The sequence below is a fragment of the Artemia franciscana genome, chromosome 8 (genome assembly GCF_032884065.1).
Source record: "Artemia franciscana chromosome 8, ASM3288406v1, whole genome shotgun sequence".
Lineage (NCBI taxonomy): Eukaryota > Metazoa > Arthropoda > Branchiopoda > Anostraca > Artemiidae > Artemia > Artemia franciscana.
Window position 1 is genome coordinate 5,299,671 of NC_088870.1, and position 23,114 is coordinate 5,322,784.

Genomic DNA, 23,114 nt, shown 5'->3' on the forward strand with positions numbered 1-23,114 from the left:
TTGAGGTTGGAACTCTGAAATTCAATTAAGAGAACATAAAATTTGTGTCAGTCTTTAACTCTTTGAATTTTACTTAAGGAGGCAGGAACCACAATTGACTTCATTTGCTTATGATTAAAGCTTGATAAAAAAAAACTCTCGAAAAAATTTCAAAAATTTTCTAAGAACCTCAGAATCCGCCTTCCTGGTCCAAAGGTAGACATCTCGACAAAATTCTGGGCAAAATAAAGCAAGGAAAAATTCATTTACCTATGGTATTTTCCGAATTACTAATGGAAATACAATCGAGTTCCCAATTGGGAATTTCCTTAGGAAGTATAAGCGTTTCTCTTGATTTCTGGAACATAAAAGAAAATTGTATCTCTTTCTCTTTTGAGAGCAGAGAAGATTGTTTTGGCAAATTTAGGAAAAATGAATGATTACCTATCCACAGCAACTTATTAGGATTTTGATTGAATTATTCAGCTATTGATTGAAAGATTGAATTATTGGGTCTGAGTGAATAATCATGTCATCTATTGAAAGTATGAATAGGAAGTACTCTCTCGTGATTTTCAGAACATAAACAAAAATTGAATTTTCTCCTATTTTAAGAGCAGGAAAGATTGTTTTGGTAAATTTTGGAAACACAAATGCTTATATTTATATGTTTAATTGTCAACAACAAATTATTACCTGTACTGGAAAAGTTGATAGAGTAACCAATGAGTAGGCTATGACAGAGAAAGGTACAGCTATGTAGGTGAACATTCTGATATTCCTACTGTTGATGTTAATTGTGAGTTTAAATTTACAACTGGTGAGGTTGCCTGTGGTAGAGTCAGATAATAATCAAACAACCAAGTTATAAAAAAAAACGAGAAAAGAGAATAATTGTTAGTACCCTGACATAGAGAGGCATTTTAAGATGGCTCTTGTAAGGCCTTTTACAGAGGTTTTACAGGCCAGTGTACACTTTTTCCGGAAGTTCAATTATCACTGGTCGTCAAGTTTCAGCTACAAATAATATTTGAGGCTAAACGTTATCGTCCCTAAGACGTAAGCCTGATTCAATTTTCTTCGTGCTTAAACGAACAATCAGGAACAACTTTATTGTGGATACATATTACCACCTAGTTGAGTTCACACCAGGGTAAATAAAAACTATTTAACCTACAAGAGCCACTTCAGAGCACCAGCAAGCAAGCATATGGTGACAAAGATTTGGGTATGTTTATTTCAGAGCATTAACCCCTAACCAGGACCAGGAAGTGATGGCGACTTTATTGCTCATCTCCGAATTACATAAAAGAAATTGGCTTTAGCTCTAAATACAATACGTTTCCACCCGTTGCTGTTATCCACATTTTGGTCGTCCCTAATCTGATATCTGTTTGAAACTCTTTGTTTAACCTCCTCTAAACGTGAGAAAGTTCGATTTATTATTTAAGAATTAACGACGCTTCTTGACTATTATGGTCCCTGCGTCGGCCCTGTAGTGCATTCATGCAGCGTGATTCGATCTCTGGGTCCCGTATTACCAAGCTAAGGTCAAATCCACTGCGCCACCACAGGACAGAAAGTTCGATTCATTCACCACAAAAAAATACTGAATGCAAGATGGCCCATACTTAAAATTCACCTTTTTCAATATGAAGGAATAAAGCCAAGTGGTACAAGGAAATCTATTCCTAGAAATCTCGTTTCTGACATGTGTACCGTACTTTTCTTGAAATGTTCTAAAGCTCCACCTCTGTGTCATTTTCCATAAGGAAATAATTCGAGTTTTTTGGAAATATGTTTGAGATGTTTCTTTTTATTTAATTTGAGATTCTGGGAAACAGATATGTCTGTCGACAGGAGATGAATACAATTCTGAAAAATGTCGATCATTCGCTGTGATAAATAAAAACATTTTCTTTGTTATTAGAAAATATTACTTTGTTTCCACAGACAGAGGAAAAAGACAAATCCTGGACAAAATTAAATTTAATTTGCGATGATTATTTTATTATATTTGATCGCAAAATGATTATTGCAGAAAAAATACTAAATTCCGGATTGTTGTCGAGAAATGATTAGACAAAACCACTGTTTATCTATAGAGAGGAAAAAATAATGATATTCTAAATTTCAGCCGTCTTTTTCATCGGGTTTCAGAAATTTTGATTTTTTTGTCAGAGAATATCCTAAGATGAGACTTGTAATTCTATTCTGAGAAGCCTGAAATTGTATTGTTCAATTAGAAAGAAATTCGTCTGAATCTTTTCATATCAGTTGTTAGAAACTCAAACAAAGTATCTACCCTTACAACATAACTTGGACTAATGATTGGCTTCGTATACGCACGTCAATTTTTATGTGCCACTTATGGCCACTGTTATGGCCACTATTATGATAACTCTCATGTAAAAGAACCACCCTCGCCACGTCGTACAAAGTATTCGCAACATCACGCATTCTCTATTGCTCTCCGTTCTTGAACAGGCTAACACAAATGGACAAAAAATAAAATCCAGTGCATCTTCTTTGAATTTACCAAATGTCTGCTGAGACTTCTTGCTTGGACTGGAAGGTCAGACTCAACCAGAATAGTATTCGCACCAGAGGTGGCCAATACTCTTGCAGTAGCTGTCTTCTGTTGCGAATAATTTGTTTTTCTTTTTCTCTTCTCTTATTAAGCTATTTGTTGTTTTGTAGTTTCCAAGTTTTGTTGATATTTGAAAATGTTTTATTTTCTTGTATTTAAAGTTTCGCTCTGTCTGTATCTTAATTGTCAAATTTTACAGGTTTACAACAAATTTGTTCATTTATAACTAATGCATACGATTAAAGAAACCCAGAAAATGAGAAAAAGCTTGAAATGAGTCATAGGCAGGACAATAATACTGCCTATGTAAAGAGTGATTTGGGCACAATTTATTTTTATTTTTTTTATTTTTTAGACCAGGGCACTTCGTATAGAAGGAGTTGTCGTAGACATTTCGAAAGGGGCTTATTCCATTAGAAATTGAAAGGGCTACGTCTTTTTAGAGTATCGAGGACATTAAAAATGAAATATGATTGTTTAATAGGTTAAGTTGAAGTTTACACAACCGTATATATGTTAATGTTTGATGTAATTTGTTCAGTTTTTTTTTTTAGGCATACTGTGTACTGTCGCTTTGTTTTGTTTGCTGAAGCTTTTTTTACTATTTCATTTATGTATTATACATTATCGACAATTTTGAGGGAGATCTAGGATGTCTCAAAACACTAACGCGGCCGCAATAGTAAACTAACAGAAGAAATAAAGCAAAATGCTGTTCTGCATTTTGTCAAGAAATCAAACAACTGCTAGTTTACTATTGGGTTACTGAGAAGTGTCCTCCTACCTCATTTTTTCTTATAAAAAAGCTGAAATCTCGAATGACATCATACCCTTTTTCAAAGCAATGTCATGTTCTTCTTACATTTTACAAAACATGGCGTCGTTTGCGTTTTACTGAAAACTGAATAGATTTCTTCGAAGATTATCATTTGATATTTTTGAGTCTTTTTAGCTTTGATAATGTGTACATTGAATGGAGTAAATTTAAAAGAAAGGAAACGGTAAACTTAATTTGTTTTAACAAAGATGTTTATATGAAAAAATATGTTTTCCTCTACGAATTTTGACAAGTATTTTTATTCTCGGTATATTCAAGAAATGTATAGTTATTACAAAACCTTAGCATTAGTAGGAAAGCCACATCTCCCATTTTCTGACTGAAATTATCCGAAGTTACTAACAAACGAGACATGATCAAAATATAGCCTTCACTAAAATTCTAATTTCCAGAGGTGAGTTTCTTGGAAAAGCCTTCTAAAGCAAAGAAAGAAGCGTAATAAAGCTAACCAAATTCATTAATGTAGACTGCTAACTATTTATTGTTGCGAAAAAAGTTAAATTTCTAGGTTTTTTTCGTATTCTTAGAAAATGAGCCTTTTCTCACTTGAGGATTATGGAAAGGTTATTCTTTCTAGGAATATATTTTCAAGTAGTTGATTGTTATCGGTATTTTTTGTCCTTTTAGTTAAAGACTTTTAAAGTGGTTCTGTTTAAAATTTTCGGAGGATTAGGCATTTTAATACCAATAGCGTCTACAAATTGTGAGGGTTAATCAAACCCTATTTATTCATAGCTACCCTTCTTAGTAATTGGGAAAATTTTCGTCAAGTTTATATAGATGTTTTCTCAGTTAGTCATCAGTGAGTCAGTTAGCCAACCCTTCCCCACGGATGATCAGAAATCTATATATATAAAAATAAGTTGTCTGTCTGTCTGTCGAGTGACGTTATTATAAGGATTGAGATGTATGTCGTCATGAAGCTAGTTGTCGTCATGTTTGTTATGACGATGCTTAGTATATGACGTCATTAAAAGTATTTAAGAAAATCGTTCAAAGACAAATTTTTAATTGTAAGAAGATCGTGGACAGAAAAATTTTTAATTGTAAAATGACTGAAGAACCTACAATGGCAACAGCCGAGGAAGCTGCTCAAAGAGTCTATGCCAAAAAACTTGCGGCTGATTGAGAAAGTAAGAAAAGAAAGCGTGCCGAGGAATCACAAGAACAGCATAAAAACAGGCTTGCGGCTGATAGAGAAAGTAAGAAAAGAAAGTGTGCCGAGGAATCACAAGAACAGTGTCAAAACAGGCTTGCGGCTGATAGAGAAAGTAAGAAAAGAAAGCGTGCCGAGGAATCACAAGAACAGCAAGAAAACAGGCTTGCGGCTGATAGAGAAAGTAAGAAAAGAAAGCGTGCCGAGGAATCACAAGAGCAACCTGAAAATTATTGCCTGGCATTCAGGTACAGCCCAGTCGATGATTATAGCTTGAGTAGATGTGTTCAAATCGGGACTATGTATAAAATTTGTCCCTATTGCAAGGCCTTGAAATTCAATGGTGAAACAATGGGAATGTGTTGCGCCTCAGGAAAAGTTAAACTTCCTCTACTGGCTGCACCACCAGAGCCATTGAAGACTTTGGTTACTGAAAATACGTCAGAATCTAAGCGTTTTTTATCACAGATCAGAAAATGTAACTCATGTTTCCAAATGACGTCGTTTGGTGCCCAAATCGAAAATCCAGATCAATTTATGGCTACTTTCAAAGTAAAAGGGCAAATTTATCATAAAGCAGGGTCCCTTCTACCATTCTCAGGCGAGAATCATAAATTTTTACAACTGTACTTCATCAGTGATAGAAATTCTGAATTGTTTAATTGCAATCGTTCGTTGGACAACTGAATTGTTCGTTGGACAATCGTTCCCAATTGCAACATTTTTTCCACGAAAATAATAATTTAGTGTGTCTGTTCAAAACAGCCATCGATTTGATGCCTACTGATACGCATAAAATTGTTATTTCCGCTGACAAAACGCCTCCTGGCCAACATGTGCGTAGATACAATGCTCCAACTATCGACGAAGTGGCAATCGTTATGGTCGGTGATCATTTTTTACCTCGAGATATTATTCTTCATAAGCGAAACGCTCAGTTGGTAAGAATTGCTGAAACTCATCGATGCTATGATGCCCTACAATATCCTATCATTTTTTGGGACTGAGCCGACGGCTATCACTTTAATATTAAATTGATAAATCCAGCCACTAACAAAGAAATGAATAAGAAATACAGCGCAATGCATTATTATTCCTATAGACTAATGATTCGGCAGGATGAAGACAATTATATTTTAAAAATAGCTGTTGGGGTGGCTCTTCGCCCCCCCCCCCCTCAAGCCCCTCCCCCCCCCCCGCGTGCGTAAGCTGTTACGCGCCATATAAGTTACGCGCCCTTATAGTTGTGCCCCTGTGTACCACCTATGAATATAGATAGATTTATATATGTGTTTTGAACTATGTAATACTTGCGAATATACGACATTCTTGGCTTTCCCATTGTCTGTGCATATACAAAGCCTTATGTACTTATAATTATAATGACGTCATATGCAAACGCTCTTTTTACAAACAAACAAACATGCATACACACAACTCTTTTTTATATAGATAGATAGATAGATAGATACAATACAAATTAACTGCGTAAAACTTGCGAATATACAACATTCTTCGCTGTCCAATTGTCGCTCCATATAAATAGATTGTCAGGTTTACCGACCCTCGAACATGCAACGTACAATTTTCCATGGGAAAAACAATCAGTAGTAAGATCTATACCACATTTTTCTGATGATTGACCTTGAGCTTTGTTGATGTTGATTGCAAATGCTAATCGAATTGGGAATTGCAATCCTTTAAATTGAAAAGGCAGATCCGTTGGAATCATGGGAATGCGAGGAATAAGAACAGCCTCACCCTCAAAAGGTCATGTGAAGATTGTTGCCTCTATTACGTTTTCCATTGTTTTTTTTTACGGCAAGTCGCGTGCCATTGCAAAGCTTTGGAGGGTTTATGTTGCGTAACAATATTATTGGTACGCCTATTTTTAGTTGTAGCACGTGTGGTGGAAACCCTGGAAGATCCAGGGAATTTAAAAATTCAGATGGATAATTAACCGCCTCATTTGGTTCCAAAACTGTGTCGACTTGATATGTATGCAAAAATTGAATCAGAACGTTTGCTATTTATCCGTCTGAATCAGACCAAGCTCCGCTCTGAACAATACATTCATCTGCGAGATGCAGTTGTAAATGACGGTAATACCACAAACGTTGGAAGATTAACGATTTTACCTTCGTCATATGCTGGGAGTCCCCGTCATATGCATGAATATGCTCAAGATGCTATTGCGTATGTTCGTCTCTATGGTCATCCAGATTTATTTATTATATTTACATGTAATCAATCTTGGGTCGAGATACAGCAGCTTTTACTTCAAGGACAATCGGCGGTTCATAGACATGACATTACGGCCCGTGTCTTCCGACAAAAGTTGAAATCACTGATAAACTACATAGTAAAACTTGAAGTGTTTGCGTCAGTGCGATGCTGGATGTACTCAGTGGAATGGCAAAAACGAGGATTGCCACACGCACATATTCTAATCTGGCTACATTATAAAATTACTTCTAATGAAATTGATGATGTGATTTCCGCTGAAATACCTGATGAAAATGTCGATAAGGGGTTATATAATATTGTTGTAAAAAATATGATACATGGACCTTGCGGTGCACTGAACGAAAATTCACCATGCATGGCCAAAGGAAGGTGCACAAAGCAATATCTTCGACTTTTAGTACCCAACACAATTACTGGCAATGATGGTTACCCACAATATAGAAGAAGATCTACTAAGATGGCGGTAAAACAGCAATAATAAAGAAGCGTAACGCTACCACCATCGAAGTAGATAACCAGTGGGTTGTTCCATATTCCCCATTATTATCAAAAACATTTAATGCACACATAAACGTTGAATACTGTAACTCCGTAAAGGCAATCAAATACATTTGTAAATACGTCAACAAAGACAGTGACATGGCAGTTTTTGGCTTGCAGTCCGAAATCAAAGATATCGACGAAATCGTACAATATCAGGCTGGAAGATACATAAGCAGTAATAAAGCTGTTTGGCGAATTCTTTCATTTCCGATACATGAACGTAGTCCAGCTGTTGTTCACTCAGCGGTACATTTACAGAATGGTCAACATGTTTATTTTTCGGAATCCAACGTGCAACAAAGAGCCCTGAATCCACCGGATACAAGGTCCCGGTCAGTAATTTTGTCAGTCGAAAACATAGACGTCAGTCGACACACAAACATGACGTCACTCGACAGACACACACACACACAGACAACTTATTTTTATATATATAGATAGATATATAAGATAAGTTGTTTGTCTGTGTGTCAGTCTACTGACGTCATGTTTGTGTGTCGACTGACGTCATGTTTTCGACTGACGAAATTACAGACCGGGACATCGGGACACAAATGACGACCGGGACACCGGGACATATTGAATATAAATGACGACCGGGACACAAGGAATGTTCGATTAGCAATCACCATCAACAAAGCACTGGGACACAAATGACGAGAGGGACACAGGGAATTTAACAAATGACGACCAAAAACTAAAAAAACAAAAAAAAGGTAAAAACTACAAAAGAACTAAAAAGAAAAAAAAACTAAAAACTAATAAAAAAAACTAAAAAAGCTAAAAAACTAAAAAAAAAATAAAAAATAAAAAAAATAAAAAAGGAAAACAACTGAAAAATAAAGGAGAAAAACAAAACTAAAAAAAATTAAAATAAAAAAAAATAAAAAGGTAAAAACTACAAAAAAAACTAAAAAGAAAAAAGAAAAAAAAACTAAAAAACTAAAAAAAAGTAAAAACCAAAAAAAAACTAAAAAGAAAAAAAACGGGAAAAACACAAAATTTATTTCATCATATACCAATTCAAAAACGAATGTATATACAGACCGGGACACCGGGACACAAATGACGACCGGGATACAGGGAATATAAATGACGACCGGGAGACAGGGACAGAACTACAACGGGGACGCGGGGGTTGCACAGGGGGATATATAAATGACGACGGGGACACAGGGAATGTTCGATTAGCAATCACCATCAACAAAGCTCAAGGGCAATCATTAGAATCATGAGGTATAACTAAAAAAACTAAAAAAAGGTAAAAAACTAAAAACTAAAAAAAAGACCAATTCAAAAACGAATGTATATACAGACCGGGACACCGGGAAACAAATGACGACCGGGACACTGGGACACAAAGAACATAAATGACGACCGGGACACTCAAAGAGAAATTACAGACTGGGACACCGGGACAAAAATGACGACCGGGACACAGGGAATATAAATGACCACCGGGACACAGGGACACAACTACAACGGAGACGCCGGGGGGCACAGGGGGATATATAAATGACGATGACAACACAGGGAATGGTCGATTAGCAATCACCATCAACAAAACTCAAGGGAAGTCATTATAATAAATCATTTATACTCCCTGTGTCCCGGTCGTCATTTGTGTCCCGGTGCTTTGTTGATGGTGATTGCTAATCGAACATTCCTTTTGTCCCGGTCACTTTCTCTTTGAGTGTCCCGGTCGTCATTTATATTCCCTACTAGCTGTTGGGGTGGCGCTTCGCGCCACCCCAACACCTAGTTGGTGGGGCGCTTCGCGCCCCCCCAAGCCCCCCCGCGTGCGTAAGTCGTTACGCGCCATATTAGTTACGCGCCATTGTAGTTGTGTCCCTGTGTCCCACCTGTGAATATAGATAGATTTATATATGTGTTTCAAACTACGTAAAACTTGCGAATATACAACATTCTTGGCTTTCCCATTGTCTGTGCATTTACAAACAAACATGCATACACACAACTCGTTTTTATATAGATAGATAGATAGATAGATACAATACAAATTAACTGCGTAAAACTTGCGAATATACAACATTCTTCGCTGTCCAATTGTCGCTGCATATAAATAGATTGTCAGGTTTACCGATCCTCGAACATGCAACGTACAATTGTCCATGGGAAAAACAATCAGTATTAAGATCTATACCACATTTTTCTAATGATTGACCTTGAGCTTTGTTAATGGTGATTGAAAATGCTAATCGAATTGGGAATTGCAATGTTTTAAATTGAAAAGGCAGATCCGTTGGAATCATGGGAATGCGAGGAATAAGAACAGCCTCACCCTCAAAAGGCCCTGTCAAGATCGTGGCCTCTATTTGGTTTTCCATTGTTTTTTTTACGGCAAGTCGCGTGCCATTGCAAAGCTTTGGTGGGTTGATATTTCTTAAAAGTATTATTGGTACGCCTATTTTTAGTTGTAGCACGTGTGGTGGAAACCCTGAAAATGTTTGACCAGAGTCATCGTTTTGCAATCGGACACGCATATTTGTAGTTAATTTAATGATTTTACGAGTGCCCATAAATTAGAATTTTTCAGGCAAGCATTCATTTCGTCTGCAGGAGTTGATCTAGGTATTATAGGTAATGTTTGCCTGAAATCTCCCGCAAGCAATATGAATGTGCTGCCAAAGGGTTTCGACTTCCCTCGCAAATCTTTCAAGCATTGATCCAGAGCCTCTAGCGATTTTTTGTGTGCCATTGTGCACTCATCCCAAATAATAAGTTTGCATTGCTGCAATACTTTACCCATCCCAGATGATTAGGAAATATTGCACGTGGGAGTTTCTGTAGAATGCAAATTCAGAGGCAATTTCAAAGCGGAATGAGCAGTTCTTCCACCAGGCAGCAATATTGCGGCTATTCCGGACAACGCAATTGCCAACGCTATATCATTCTTTTATCGAACTGATGCCAGAATCAGTTTTATCACAAACGTTTTACCAGTACCTCCTGGCGCATCCAAAAAGAAAATTTCTCCAACGTTTTTATCGACACAATGCATTATCGTATCATAAATGTCTTTTTGTTCCGACGTTAACTTTGAAATGTTATTTTGTACATACGACAATAGATCACTCGTACTGTAACTTTGTTCACGATCCTATTCTACACATGTCGAAACAGCAGCGATACGGTTAGGTGAAGGCATTCCCAAATCCTGAAGAGGTTTGTTTGCCATACGTACGCACAAATCTTCTATAATAACTAAAGTGTAGTTATAAATTTCTGATGTAAAATCAAAAGTCATATCTGACGTCTCTAACTGTTTTCGATGGAGTATATCTTCGGACATTTTGACTTATATTTTTCACATAACTCTGTAGGAGCTGATGGAGAGCAAGTTGTTAAAATGATGCCAAACAATGCACGAATTTGACTTGGAGTTGACGTTTCGCACGCGTCATTGATGCAGTTATCCCGGTGTTGGTCATTCTCCAATAAATTCAGAGCTTGGCATGCACTACGGTAAGTGTCATGTATAGTACCGTTTACAGTTCTCAAACACTCAAAGGATGTCGGACCGGGTACATTCACCAAAAGCAGGCGTAGAAAGAAGCATTCATGTTGATTAGGGTGAACGGTGTAGAGTCTTCCTATCGTGGTATCTTTGAAGATGGTAGGTTGGCCGTCGACTGACTTACCCTGTTTCCGACGTTCAAATACTTTATTTTTAGTATTCCACGTGTAATACGAAGGCACTTCAGTATACAGCAGTTTTTTTGCAAAAGAATAATTTTTGCAAAGCGAAAAGAAACCGGTTAACTTTGTATGTGGTGGATTCAGGGCTCTTTGTTGCACGTTGGTTTCCGAGAAATAAACACGTTGACCATTCTGTAAATGTACCGCTAAGTGAACAACAGCTGGACTACGTTCATGTATCGGAAATGAAAGAATTCGCCAAACAGCTTCATTACTGCTTATGTATCTTCCATCCTGATATTGTACGATTTCGTCGATATCTTTGATTTCGGGCTGCAAGCCAAAAACTGCCATGTCACTGCCTTGACGTATTTACATATGTATTTGATTGCCTTTACGGAGTTACAGTATTCAACGTTTATGTGTGCATTAAATGTTTTTGATAATAATGGGGAATATGGAACAACAACCCACTGGTTATCTACTTCGATGGTGGTACCGTTACGCTTCTTTACTATTGCTGTTTTACCGCCATCTTCAGTAGATCTTCTTCTATATTGTGGGTAACCATCATTGCCAGTAATTGTGTTGGATACTAAAAGTCGAGGATATTGCTTTGTGCACCTTCCTTTGGCCATGCATGGTGAATTTTCGTTCAGTGCACCGCAAGGTCCATGTATCATATTTTTTACAATAATATCATGTAACCCCTTATCGACATTTTCATCAGGTATTTCAGCGGAAATCACATCATCAATTTCGTTCGAAGTAATTTTTTTTACGTAGCCAGATTAGTATATGTGCGTGTGGCAAACCTAGTTTTTGCCATTCCACTGAGTACATCCAGCATTGCACTGACCCAAACACTTCAAAATTTACTATGTAGTTTATCAGTGATTTCAACTTTTGCCGGAAGACACGGGCCGTAATGTCATGTCTATGAACCGCCGATTGTCCTTGAAGTAAAAGCTGCAGTATCTCGTCCCAAGATTGATTACATGTAAATGTAATAAATAAATCTGGACGACCATAGAGACGAACATGCTGTTCTTGTGATTCCTCGGCACGCCTTCTTTTTTCACTTTCTCTTTTAGCAGCAAGTCTGGTTTCATGTTGCTCTGGTAGTTCCTCGGCATGCCTTCTTTTTTCACTTTCTCTTTTAGCAGCAAGTCTGGTTTCATGTTGCTCTGGTAGTTCCTCGGCAGGCCTTCTTTTTTCACTTTCTCTTTTAGCAGCAAGTCTGGTTTCGCGTTGCTCTGGTAGTTCCACGGCACGCTTTCTGTTCTTTCTTTCTCTATCAGCCTCAAGCCTGTTTCCTTGCTGTTCTTTTGCTTCCTCGTCACGCTTTCTTTTCTTACTTTCTCTATCAGCAGCAAGTTTTTTGGCATAGACTCTTTGAGCATCTTCCTCGGCTGTTGCCATTGTAAGTTCATCATTCATTTTATAGTTAAACATTAATAGATTTCTACGTGAACGCATGTCTTAAATATCTTTAATGACGTCACCGTCGTAACAAAAATGACGACAACTAACTTCATGACGTCAGTCAACACACAAACATGACGTCACCTGACAGACATACCCACACATCCACAGACAACTTATTTTTATATATATAGAAGATACTAATATGGCGCGTAACGACTTACGTGCGCGGGGGGGCTTGGGGGTGCGAAGCGCCCCCACCAACTAGGTGGTTTTTAATATAATTGAACCAAACTCTTGGTTGATTATTGATGATTTAGCGAAATCCATTGAAGAATAGTTTCAAGAGGTGCTACAATTGTTCACTGTCCGATCTCATCATAAACAGATTTCTGTAACCCTAGCTATGCAAAACCTATTTCAGTAGAGAAAATGTTTGAGGACACTTGCTTTGAATTGTACTTACTACATCATCTGCAGGGTTGTTCGTGATTCAAGTTCACTGATAACTTTAAACATACAAATATACCCCGGTGAAGCGGAATTTCTACTCTTAGCATGCAACCAGGCTACAAATAAAATCCTATGGTTATATTTTGCTTGACCTCAATCAGAACAAACCCAAGGATTTAGGCGTAGGCACTGATATTTTTGACTCTGAAATTATCGTATATCTGCAAGTGAACTGTAAAAAAGGTTGTTAGGTGGCATCATGGCACTGAATAAACTGCACGAAAACAATCAGTTTTTTATCTTCCTAGGTAATTCAAAACCACGGCTTAGGATGGCCATACTCAAATACGATGCTGACAGAAAATTCAGCAATCTTATATTAGAGCTTTGTTTAAATTTAACTGAAGGTAATACTTGAACTGCCAGAAGTAGTTATGGAACAGACAAAGTAACTTTGTTTACTTGTACATACCATAGCAGCAGCAGCCAAAAACAAAGGAAACAATTTAAAAAGAAAACGGCTTTTTCAAGCCTACGGTAGCTATTTTACACTTTCACTGCCGATAATTGCATGACTTGTAAACAGTTTTATCTAGATGGCCAAACACTACCAATTGACTACAATAGAACTCACCTTTTCGCCGAAAGAGCATTTTGAGGACAGTCTCAATAAATTCACTAATAATCAGACAACTGGTGACGATGAAAAACTAATAGTTCTTCGAAAGTCACTTCGACAAGTCGATAAACGTAAACCCTTCCGTTAGAGACCATTCAATGTAAATGTTATTGATTATAAAAAGGAAATGACTCAAAATTCAACACCAGCACCACCAAAAGAAGATTCGTCTTTGTCTGAGGTTTTGACAAGTGTTGCAGACCCAATGGCTCATTTCTATCCTGAGAAATGTAAAAAGCTCTTGACTAATCTCGCTGAAAGTGAACGTGTGCAAATTGAAGTTAATGTGAATGAAGTTATAATCCATGGCAAGACCTATATTCTACTTGATTTGTTATCAGATTTGATAACAAATTGTGAAAGACTTATATAATTTGCAAGTCATTGGTATAAATTTTTAAGCTCTTCAAACTTCCCCAAAAGTCTTACTGGTAATAAACATACTTTGAAAAATATGGATTATTTGACGAGAGTCAAGTATTAACAGAATGAATCATTTTAAACCTACATCGTAATCATAGAGTTCATGGTAGTCACTATCGAAAAACTAAAACCTTTTCCCACCACACTTACTCACGTAACTGGACTTTAAAAGAAGGTAGCGGTAGAGTTTCTATAGAATTAAGCAAGTTTAATCGAACAATAAAACAAGTTTAAATATAGAATGAAACATTGTAATCACAGAGTTCATGGTGGTCACTATCAAAAAACTAAAGCCATTTTACCATTGCAAATATTGCAAGCAGATCTTTTTATTTCAGACAAAATTCATCGGTGTCACAATGAGTCATGCAAGTACATTTTACTTGCAGTCAGCATTTTTACTCATTATGCATATGCAATTCGATTGCGGTCAAAGAGAGGTGATGAAGTTTCTAAAAGTCTTGAATCAATCCTTGAAGATGATTGTTATAAGAAGATTCAAACGGATCTAGGTAGCGAACTTGTTAATCCACATATAAAGAAGGTTTTATTGAAATATAATATAATAGTCTATCATAGTCATACTCCAATAAAGGCAGCGTTAGCTGAACGCTTAATAGGAACTGTTCGACTTTTAATTTCAAGATATATTACATCAAAAAACGCTGCTGATTTTATTTATGATTAGGATAAAATCATATTGATGTATAATTAATGTTCTCGTCAATTCCTATCCAACTCTACCCCTATTGAAGCTCATGAAGTAGATGGTAATACACTTGACACTTTTCTCAAACAATATTCCAAAGATGGGTTGAGGAAAGTGAAAAAGAAGAAATTCAGTGTTAGGGATACTGTTTGAATCAATCGAACAACTAATGTTTTTAAAAGAGGAACCACTTATGTGCCAGTAAACTTTTTAAAGTTCCCAAAATTTTAGACACTAAACTCGTAACGTATTGTCTACTTGACATGAAAGATGACGGGATTCTTGGCGATTTATATGATTATTAATTTAAAGACACTGGGATATATCGGATAGAAAAGAAAATAAATAGTTGTACACATAGGGGCAAGAGATAGTTGCTTGTTCGTTGGCTAGGATACAGCTCTAATTTTGATTCTTGGATATTTGCACAAGACGTACACAGTACCCAATGATTTATATGTGACGCTTATGTCCAATGTCTCAGATCTCCTCTACCATAATTTGAAGAAACAGGCGATTTTTTGAACAAAATTATCCTACACCATCAAATTCAACGAGGGGGAGTATGAAGTTGCTCTTGTCGATTGTATGCTCAAAAATGCATATTATATACTGAGAAAAGATCGTACACATACTGAGAAGAGATAGAAACTAGACCATTTGATTGGCCAATCCTTGTCGACTATTAATGGATAGAAGCACTTAAATCTAGTGAACATCATCGTGTCAAATTAAATGCTAAGAATTTGGTAATATGACCGATTTGTGTCGAACAATCAATAAAAAAAATCTCCGCTCGTAAGAATGGTGCATTCCAGTTTAATTATTCAATGGAAAATGACAATATTTACATTAGCTCATCCATTGACAATGAATTAATTCATCTCAATGATAACCTAAGAGATTTTCTTGGTTTTAAATAGAATATAATCAGTGGTAAAAATTCTGAAACCCTAGGTAGAATGGATCATGTTATTTTCGCCAACTATCCACCCGGTTTTTCTCTGACAGTTGGATACTCCTTTATACATCCTTTGTTGAGAGATCGAGGGTTGATAATTCAAATGATCCTCCTATGTGAACTTGAAGGAAAAACCACCCACGAACACCTTCACTACTACAATATAAATCATCTTCAGTATGTTTCTGTAACACTTCGTATTTGGAAGTCTGCCAGTTAACATTAAAAAGTGAATTAGGTGATCCTTTAGCCATAACAAAAGGTTTGGACATGTCATTTTCGACCTATTCAACAACGTAATGGCTAAAGAAAAAAAATAAATTTGTTTGTCCTGATTTCGATTGCTTTGCTACTACTCTCTGACCACGACAATTAGGTCATGGAACGGACTATTACAAAGGTAGTTTGTCGATGTCCGGCTATGGTCTTGGCAGGTGGTCTGCTAAGTTGTTTCGCTCTGCACTACCCTTTGCTAAGAAATATATTGCTCAGTTTTCTGTCGATTTTGCATCCTCTACACTACACGACTGGGGACTGGTAAAGATTTTAAAGAAAGTATTTCATAAAATATCAGGTCCAGCGTAAGATCCCATGGCGAGTGATTGAAATCACGACAAATTAAAAAGGTTTAAATAAGTCAAAAAATATATTCAGCAGTCATCAGGGTCAACTAGGTCAGAAAATACATTACTCTTATCAAAGAAGAACGAGAAACCAAGAAAAAAAGGTTCGATCTAAAAAACATTTCTTTTCCTAGACTAAAATTACGTATCTAATACACAAGGAATGTAATCCCACGGTCACGTCATCTCTAATTTTTTTCAATTCTGAAAGTTTAGATGTCAGTGTAAAAGACGGTTACTATGAGCAATTCTACCCACAACAACCATCTCTCTAAAAATATACATTTTTAAATTTGTTAATGAAGGCTACTTCATAGATTTGTTGTCCATATTTATTGAATTAAAAGTTGTGGCGAGGAAAAAATCTGAAATTCAAACTCCCAACGCTACCGATGGATGGTTATCCTATGAAACCTAAGTTCTACAAATTTTGTTTAGACAAATATGTGTCTACATAAATGGAACATTGGTTAGCACTAGCAACCATCTATCAAACGATGCAAGCTACATAAAATTGATGTTGATGGCTTCAAAGTCCTATAAGAAATTGACAGGTCTGGTGATGGGCTAGGATTATAGATCGAATGTTGGTACTGATGGTGAACTCACTTGGACACAGAGTAAGGAGTATCGTTTAGTTGGTAAATGGAATCATTAAATATTTAATATACCTCAATGGATGCCTCTCAATGTTAAAATTAACATAAAGCACAAGCCGCCCAGTCTAATTTCATTTTGATAAAGACACTTGATGCAGAACCTAATGCAAATGTCATTCTCACCTCGGCAATACTGCATGTACAAAAACAATAGGTTCCGAGTTCTTGTGCTTCGGCAATTGAAAAATTAACAGCCAGTGCCTCAAGTACATCAAGCTGCTCGTTCCTCACATAATCCCCTCTCAATGACATATTGCCACTGGTTCAAGTACCTACATCGACTCTTCTTTTATCAATGGTTAAATTTCTTCAAAACTTCAAACTATTTTTCGATGCCGTGGCTATACTTTCAATGAATTTCTCAAAGTTTATGTAGACAATTTTCGATTGAATGACTTTATAGTAGAAAATATTCTGTCCTACCTGTATAATATTGATTTCAGTGCCCTAAGAACAAAATTTTTTAAAGTGTTATTTTTTATTAATAAAGTACGTATGTACAACAAAAAAGTCTTTGTCCTTCATCTTTTGAATTTCTTCTTTGTTTTCATCATTTAGGTGGTCGTCGACAACAATTAGTGGTGGCGTAAAATTGGTATTCAAATTGTACTGATCTGCTGCGCAAAGTCAGGGTTATATTTTCCATAGTATAATTTAACCCTATTTTTATTAGATCTTTTTGTGAACTCGATGATACTATTATGATTCCTATTGTAACATTCACTTGTTTCCGTTTGATTATTTAAACTAATGTCACACACGATATTCTCATATCAAGAATCACTTTCTTTAACACCAAAATAAAAATCATTTGCTTTATAATCGTAACTACCATTGTTCTCACGACGTTGACGTAGAAACCACAATCTCTTTGTTTTTCGACAATTGAAACCTCGTCCAAGTTCTTCTTCCCAAAACAACTTATATCCACGACGATACCAATCCCTCAGAAATTAACTGAAATCACGTTTGGTGTTTTTCCAATCATACAAGGGTAAGTATTTTTCCATTATCACACTTATCATAGTGACAATTGGAACATAAGTATTCTCTTGGGTGAGAGTCAAAAAACCTTTTCAAGACAGGAATTACAATCCTTAATTTGCAGAGCATATCCTTTATGTAATTTACACGGATTGCCTAATCTACACTTTTTTTTATAGTCATCGACACTATGGCAATTCTCACATAACGACCAGCTGCCAAATGTATATTAACATAGTGAACGTGTGTAGAACATATCTTCACTGTGTTGACTCTCACACCACCAAAGAGAAACTGACTTGCGAAAAATAGACATGTTACTTTTACTTTTAGAGAGAAAGAATGGATAATCAAGTGATGTGAAAGTCAATTATATCTGTTTTGGACATGTTATTTAAATTCTAAAGTGTTCTCAAGAAAAAACAGAGACTGAAAAATCAATATGGAAACTTGAATATTTTTAGGTAGCGTTCAAAAGCAAATCCACAATATTTTCTTTTTGTTTTGGTTACTATGTCAATAAATTGAGTAAATTCATTTGGCTCACAACTCAAAAGCCTCATACAATATTCCAAAGTCAGAGAATCATTTTCACTATAGCGTCAAGCATTCTTTCAGAGAAAATTTTCTTTTCCACTCTTAAGTTTTGAAATTGATCATTTAAACTCAAAAATCCACCCAATATAACAAGATTCCGCATGATTTTTTTCTCAAATCCATCCATTTTTGTTCCTGACACTCCCACTGCCGATCATAGATTAAACTAACATAATCAAGTTTCTATTTCGTGTGCACTCTCAACGCCTATTGGCTCCTTATAGACAGCGAGGAGTAACCAATCAACTAAAATATCTAACAAAAAAACGAATAATTATAAACATTTTTATTGATAGCAATGTAATAATAGAATAATATTCATTTTCACTCTTTTCTCATAAGGTCAGTCAATCCATTGTCCTCAATGTGCTTCATGATTGCATCAAATACATGTTATTGTCTAACGGTATGCAAAATAGTCACTTTTGCTGCAAAACATAATTGTTCTTCCAATGTAAATTCACTCAACTATATAACATATCTATCAAACATCTCATCCCACTCAAATTTTAATTCACAATCCTTTCCAATTTCAACTGCTACATTGGGGGCTCTTGTCTTCAAATCGTCACTGTCAGCTCCTTCAAGTTGCAATAGTGTAAAACCACTAATTTTTAAAATATTAGAACATTTTTCGATCTTGAATCAATGTAAACTAATATATTGTCTAGGTGAAACTGTGATACTAAGTAACTCACCATCAAACTTTTATACCAATGATCATGTAATACTCGCTAGATGGGTACTGTGCGCTTTGCCGCTTGCATCCAAAGGCTAATTTTACCGAAAAATAACAGCTGGTGTGTGTTTCCTGGAAATGATGACATAAAGCCATGTGTAAAGGGCTGCGCTTGTACCAATTGGATGGTATCACCGAGAAAAAATGGCATTTAATGCTTCCTGAAAGTGTTTTGGTGGTCGTAGAAGTATAGCTGGATACAAGGGCCTAACAACTCTGATAGCACATTGGGATATGGCTCTTTTTAAACGAATTAAAGGGATACGTGGAATCAGTAACTCCAATATCACACAGGATAGGGCTCTTGTTAAACGAATTGAAGGGATAAGAGGGATTGTTAGCTCCAATAGCGCACCAGGATAAGACTCTTGTTAAACGAATTGAAGGGATATGAGATAGAGGTAACTCCAATAGTACACATGGTCAGGGCTCTTGTTAAGCGAATTGAAGGGTTACGAGGCATTGGTAACTCCGATAGCACACCGGCATAGGGCTCTTGTTAAAAGAATGGACCCCATACTACTGTGGATAGCATGCAAAACCTAAAATCCCTTGTCCGTGAGGACAGAAATTGAGTCCTCTTGTAGTTGGTTATTTGATCTGGAACGAGGGGTCAATGGTGTGATCTGTAAGCTCAACCAGAGTCACCCCAGCTTTAAACGAGTACCTATAGAAATCTGGGAAGTAAACAGGAAGGGTATACAAAAGCATAGGATGGCTGGCCCTCAGCTTCCCCCCATTGTACTTTCTGGCTAAAGAGCTATGAAATAGGGATCAGAATTACTGTTTGGGACTGTAAAGTCAAATGACGTATTCCTTATCTGTAAGTCAAACTGTATTTGTTAAAGGCAAAATCACCGTTTAAAGTTATGGTAAGATTACCTAACCGTTGCTGACCTCATAAAGACTAAGATTTGCCATTTTTTTCAGGTTCTCTGTGTCCTTCGCTTGGAATATCAGACAGAACTTTCCATATTGCATTTTGGCTTGGATATATTAATAGTTGTTTGAATCCATTTATTTACACAGTGGCTTCCAGAGACTTTAAGCGGGCACTGAAAAGACTAGTCTTCAATACCAATTCTCCACTTCACTACAAAACCACTTTTCGATATGCTGATAGAACAAATCTCAAGTGATTCAAACTTTCTGTCATTTCACGTCTTTTCCTCCCAAGAAAGCAAAAGCGTATCACAATAAGAAGAACTGGTTCCATTCACGATATATCCTGAAACCCAAAGCCGTATCCAGAGGGAGGGTTAGGAAATTTGACCCCTTCGGCAATGTTTGGGTGACTCGTAAAAACATAACAAAAATGCATATAAACAAATTTTTGATCTGTTTTTAAACCCTTGTCTGCAGACCCCTCCCCGAGAAAATGCCCCCCCCCTCCAAAAAAAAATTCCCGGATATAGCCCTGCTGAGACCTATGTCGTCTAGAATAAATGAAATAATACTACACTAAAGAGCTATTTGAGTAAATGTAATGTGCGTCACGGTTCAAGCTCAAGAACGCTCACATTTGCCCTCGCCCCCCCCTCAACTTGTCCTTAATACCAAGATCCAACTTCACTGAGAGAATACATTTCGGTATGCTGATAGAACGAGCCTAAAGCAATTCAAATTGTAAAGGGCTTTGATATCTTGTATTTTTGTGACTCCAGTCGACATTTATCATGAGGACCACTCAATATTATTCAAGTAAATAATTTATTTTTTATTCGTATATTATTCAAGTGCGAAAGTGTTGTGTAGCCAAAAGAGCTGTAACAATTCAAAAGATTTTATTGTAAGCTTGACCTTATTCCATACTAGACTGTTTCATTTTTTGTAAAAAAAAAATTTTGTACAATCAAATAATAGAGCAAAAATTGGAATCAAGAATTTGCATAAGTAATTCCTTACGACAGGCTGGATCGAACCACTGACCTCTCAATCAATGGGCGCGTCTCAATCCACTGTTGTAACATATTGTGATTTTATTCTTTAATAAATTTAACGATACGAACTTGACTGGAGGACAGAATAACTGTGAAGTGTGTCTTTAGTGACCGTTTATTTGTGCTAGGGATATATTTCTTAGGCGCTATATGTAAATATATATAAGCATATATAGATACGTGTATATACACGGGAATATAATTTTTGACTCTACAACACAGAAAAAAAATGAGGTTTTAGTGGGGGAAAATAATATGACTAAAAAATTATTGTTCTTTTTACTAGCTCAAAATTTCCCACATCAGATTTTAAAACCAAATAGGTTTTGTCGCTCTAGAAATAAAGAAAACTGTGGCGGTTTAGTAAAATACGTCGCAGATGTAAATCAACGAAATTGAAGTTCACTTCTTAAAATAGAAATATACGGGAGTAATCCCTTTTTCTCTCTTTGATTCAAAGGCAAAGGTTTTTACGCAAGTGATATGAGGAGATGCAGCGTGAATAAAAAAAAAATATTGGTGTTGTGATAACAAAACAATAAATGGGAGAGCGGACTAGAGCAATTGATACAGTTTGCTGGCCTTTAGACCGTAGGCTATCAATCTTTGTTGGACAAAGTAAACAAAGCGTTTAATTAAATGACAGTGTTTTGAACTATCCTAGCCAAAAGGTTCGGGTATATCCAGTCCTGGATGGAGTAATGACCAAAGCTTCCTGCAAGAATTTCTCGTCACTCCCTAAAGGGTATGCTCTCAACTTAGAGATATTGTTTGATCACAAAATTTCAGTGTGTATGCACCTTTTTTCTAAGCCCAGTCTTTATTTGTGCAAGAGTTTATCTTAATCCGTGAATAGTAGAGGTCTTTCATTTTTTGGGCATTAATGGGAATGAGTGTAATAGCTCAAGTAGAACTCTGTTATATTTTATTATGAATCTTAGTTATAGATTATTATATTGCTATAGGTTCATAATCGAAATTGGCTGAAAAGGAGAGGTTGGCGTGACCTCTTCTAATTTTCTTTCATCTATTGATTCGCAAGTTAATAAAAAAAGTGCGGTTTCCTTAAACCACCTTATACACGAATTAAGACAAGTCAAAATCTGCTTTCTGCAATTTGTGCATAAGCTTCCTAAGGTGTATCCTTATGATTCTTATTGCACTGATTAAGACGGGGCTTTGGTAAAAACCTTAGAACTAATTTAATCCAATCTGAAAGGTAATTTTGACTAGGAAGCGATTCTCATGTTACTATTTATGTGTGTTATATGAATAGTATTAAGGATTTGTGAATTTGTGATTCTCTTTCGAAATAAAGCATTTCAGATTAAAATTGAAATTTTTGACAGGGCATATATTTTGCAAAACCAACGCAGCACGATTTTTTACTTTTCACTGGTTAGAGGGGTGGGGCTCCTTTTTGGGAATTCGGAATGTTTTAGAGGACTTGCAAAGTATCTAGCGAAAAAAACTCATACTTCAAGTTATAAACGATTAGTATAACAAGGATATTATACTTTAGGGGTTTATTTCCAGAAATAAGTTTATTTTAAGAAATAAGCATGGCAGATAGGGGTAGACGGCGTGTCTACCGACGATTTGTCGTTTAAGTATAGCGCCTATTTATCTATAGACGTTAAATATGTATTATAGTATTGACATTCAATATATATTGTAATTGTAACTTATTTTTACTTTTCTTAAATTTAACTATTTAAATCGAATCTTTAAGTTGAATTATTTATTAAAACCGAGCATTCGACCGTATGAAAAAAGCTTGTGGGGCGATGGAAAATCTTATGGTTGAAATGTAATTTAACTTCTGTTAGTTCTGCCACTCCCACCACCAAACTCTAAACATTAGAAAGAAAGAAGAGATGGATCGCAGTTTGAAGCTACTTAAGCTACT

General features: G+C 36.2%; 1 protein-coding gene across 2 annotated transcripts in view; it reads left to right on the forward strand.

Annotated features, from left to right (window-relative positions):
* LOC136029898 (alpha-1A adrenergic receptor-like) overlaps positions 1-22,519 on the forward strand; it is a 134,530-nt gene extending 112,011 nt beyond the window's left edge. The window contains exon 4 of one of the 2 annotated variants that reach the window (XM_065708389.1): positions 20,196-22,519. In XM_065708389.1, coding sequence (XP_065564461.1) covers positions 20,196-20,404 — 209 coding nt within the window. In that variant the 3' untranslated portion in view covers positions 20,405-22,519. Of the gene's footprint in view, positions 1-14,331; positions 15,515-20,195 lie in introns of those variants that run through there. The other variant, XM_065708388.1, reaches the window with a different exon arrangement.
* Positions 22,520-23,114: the final 595 nt, after the last annotated feature.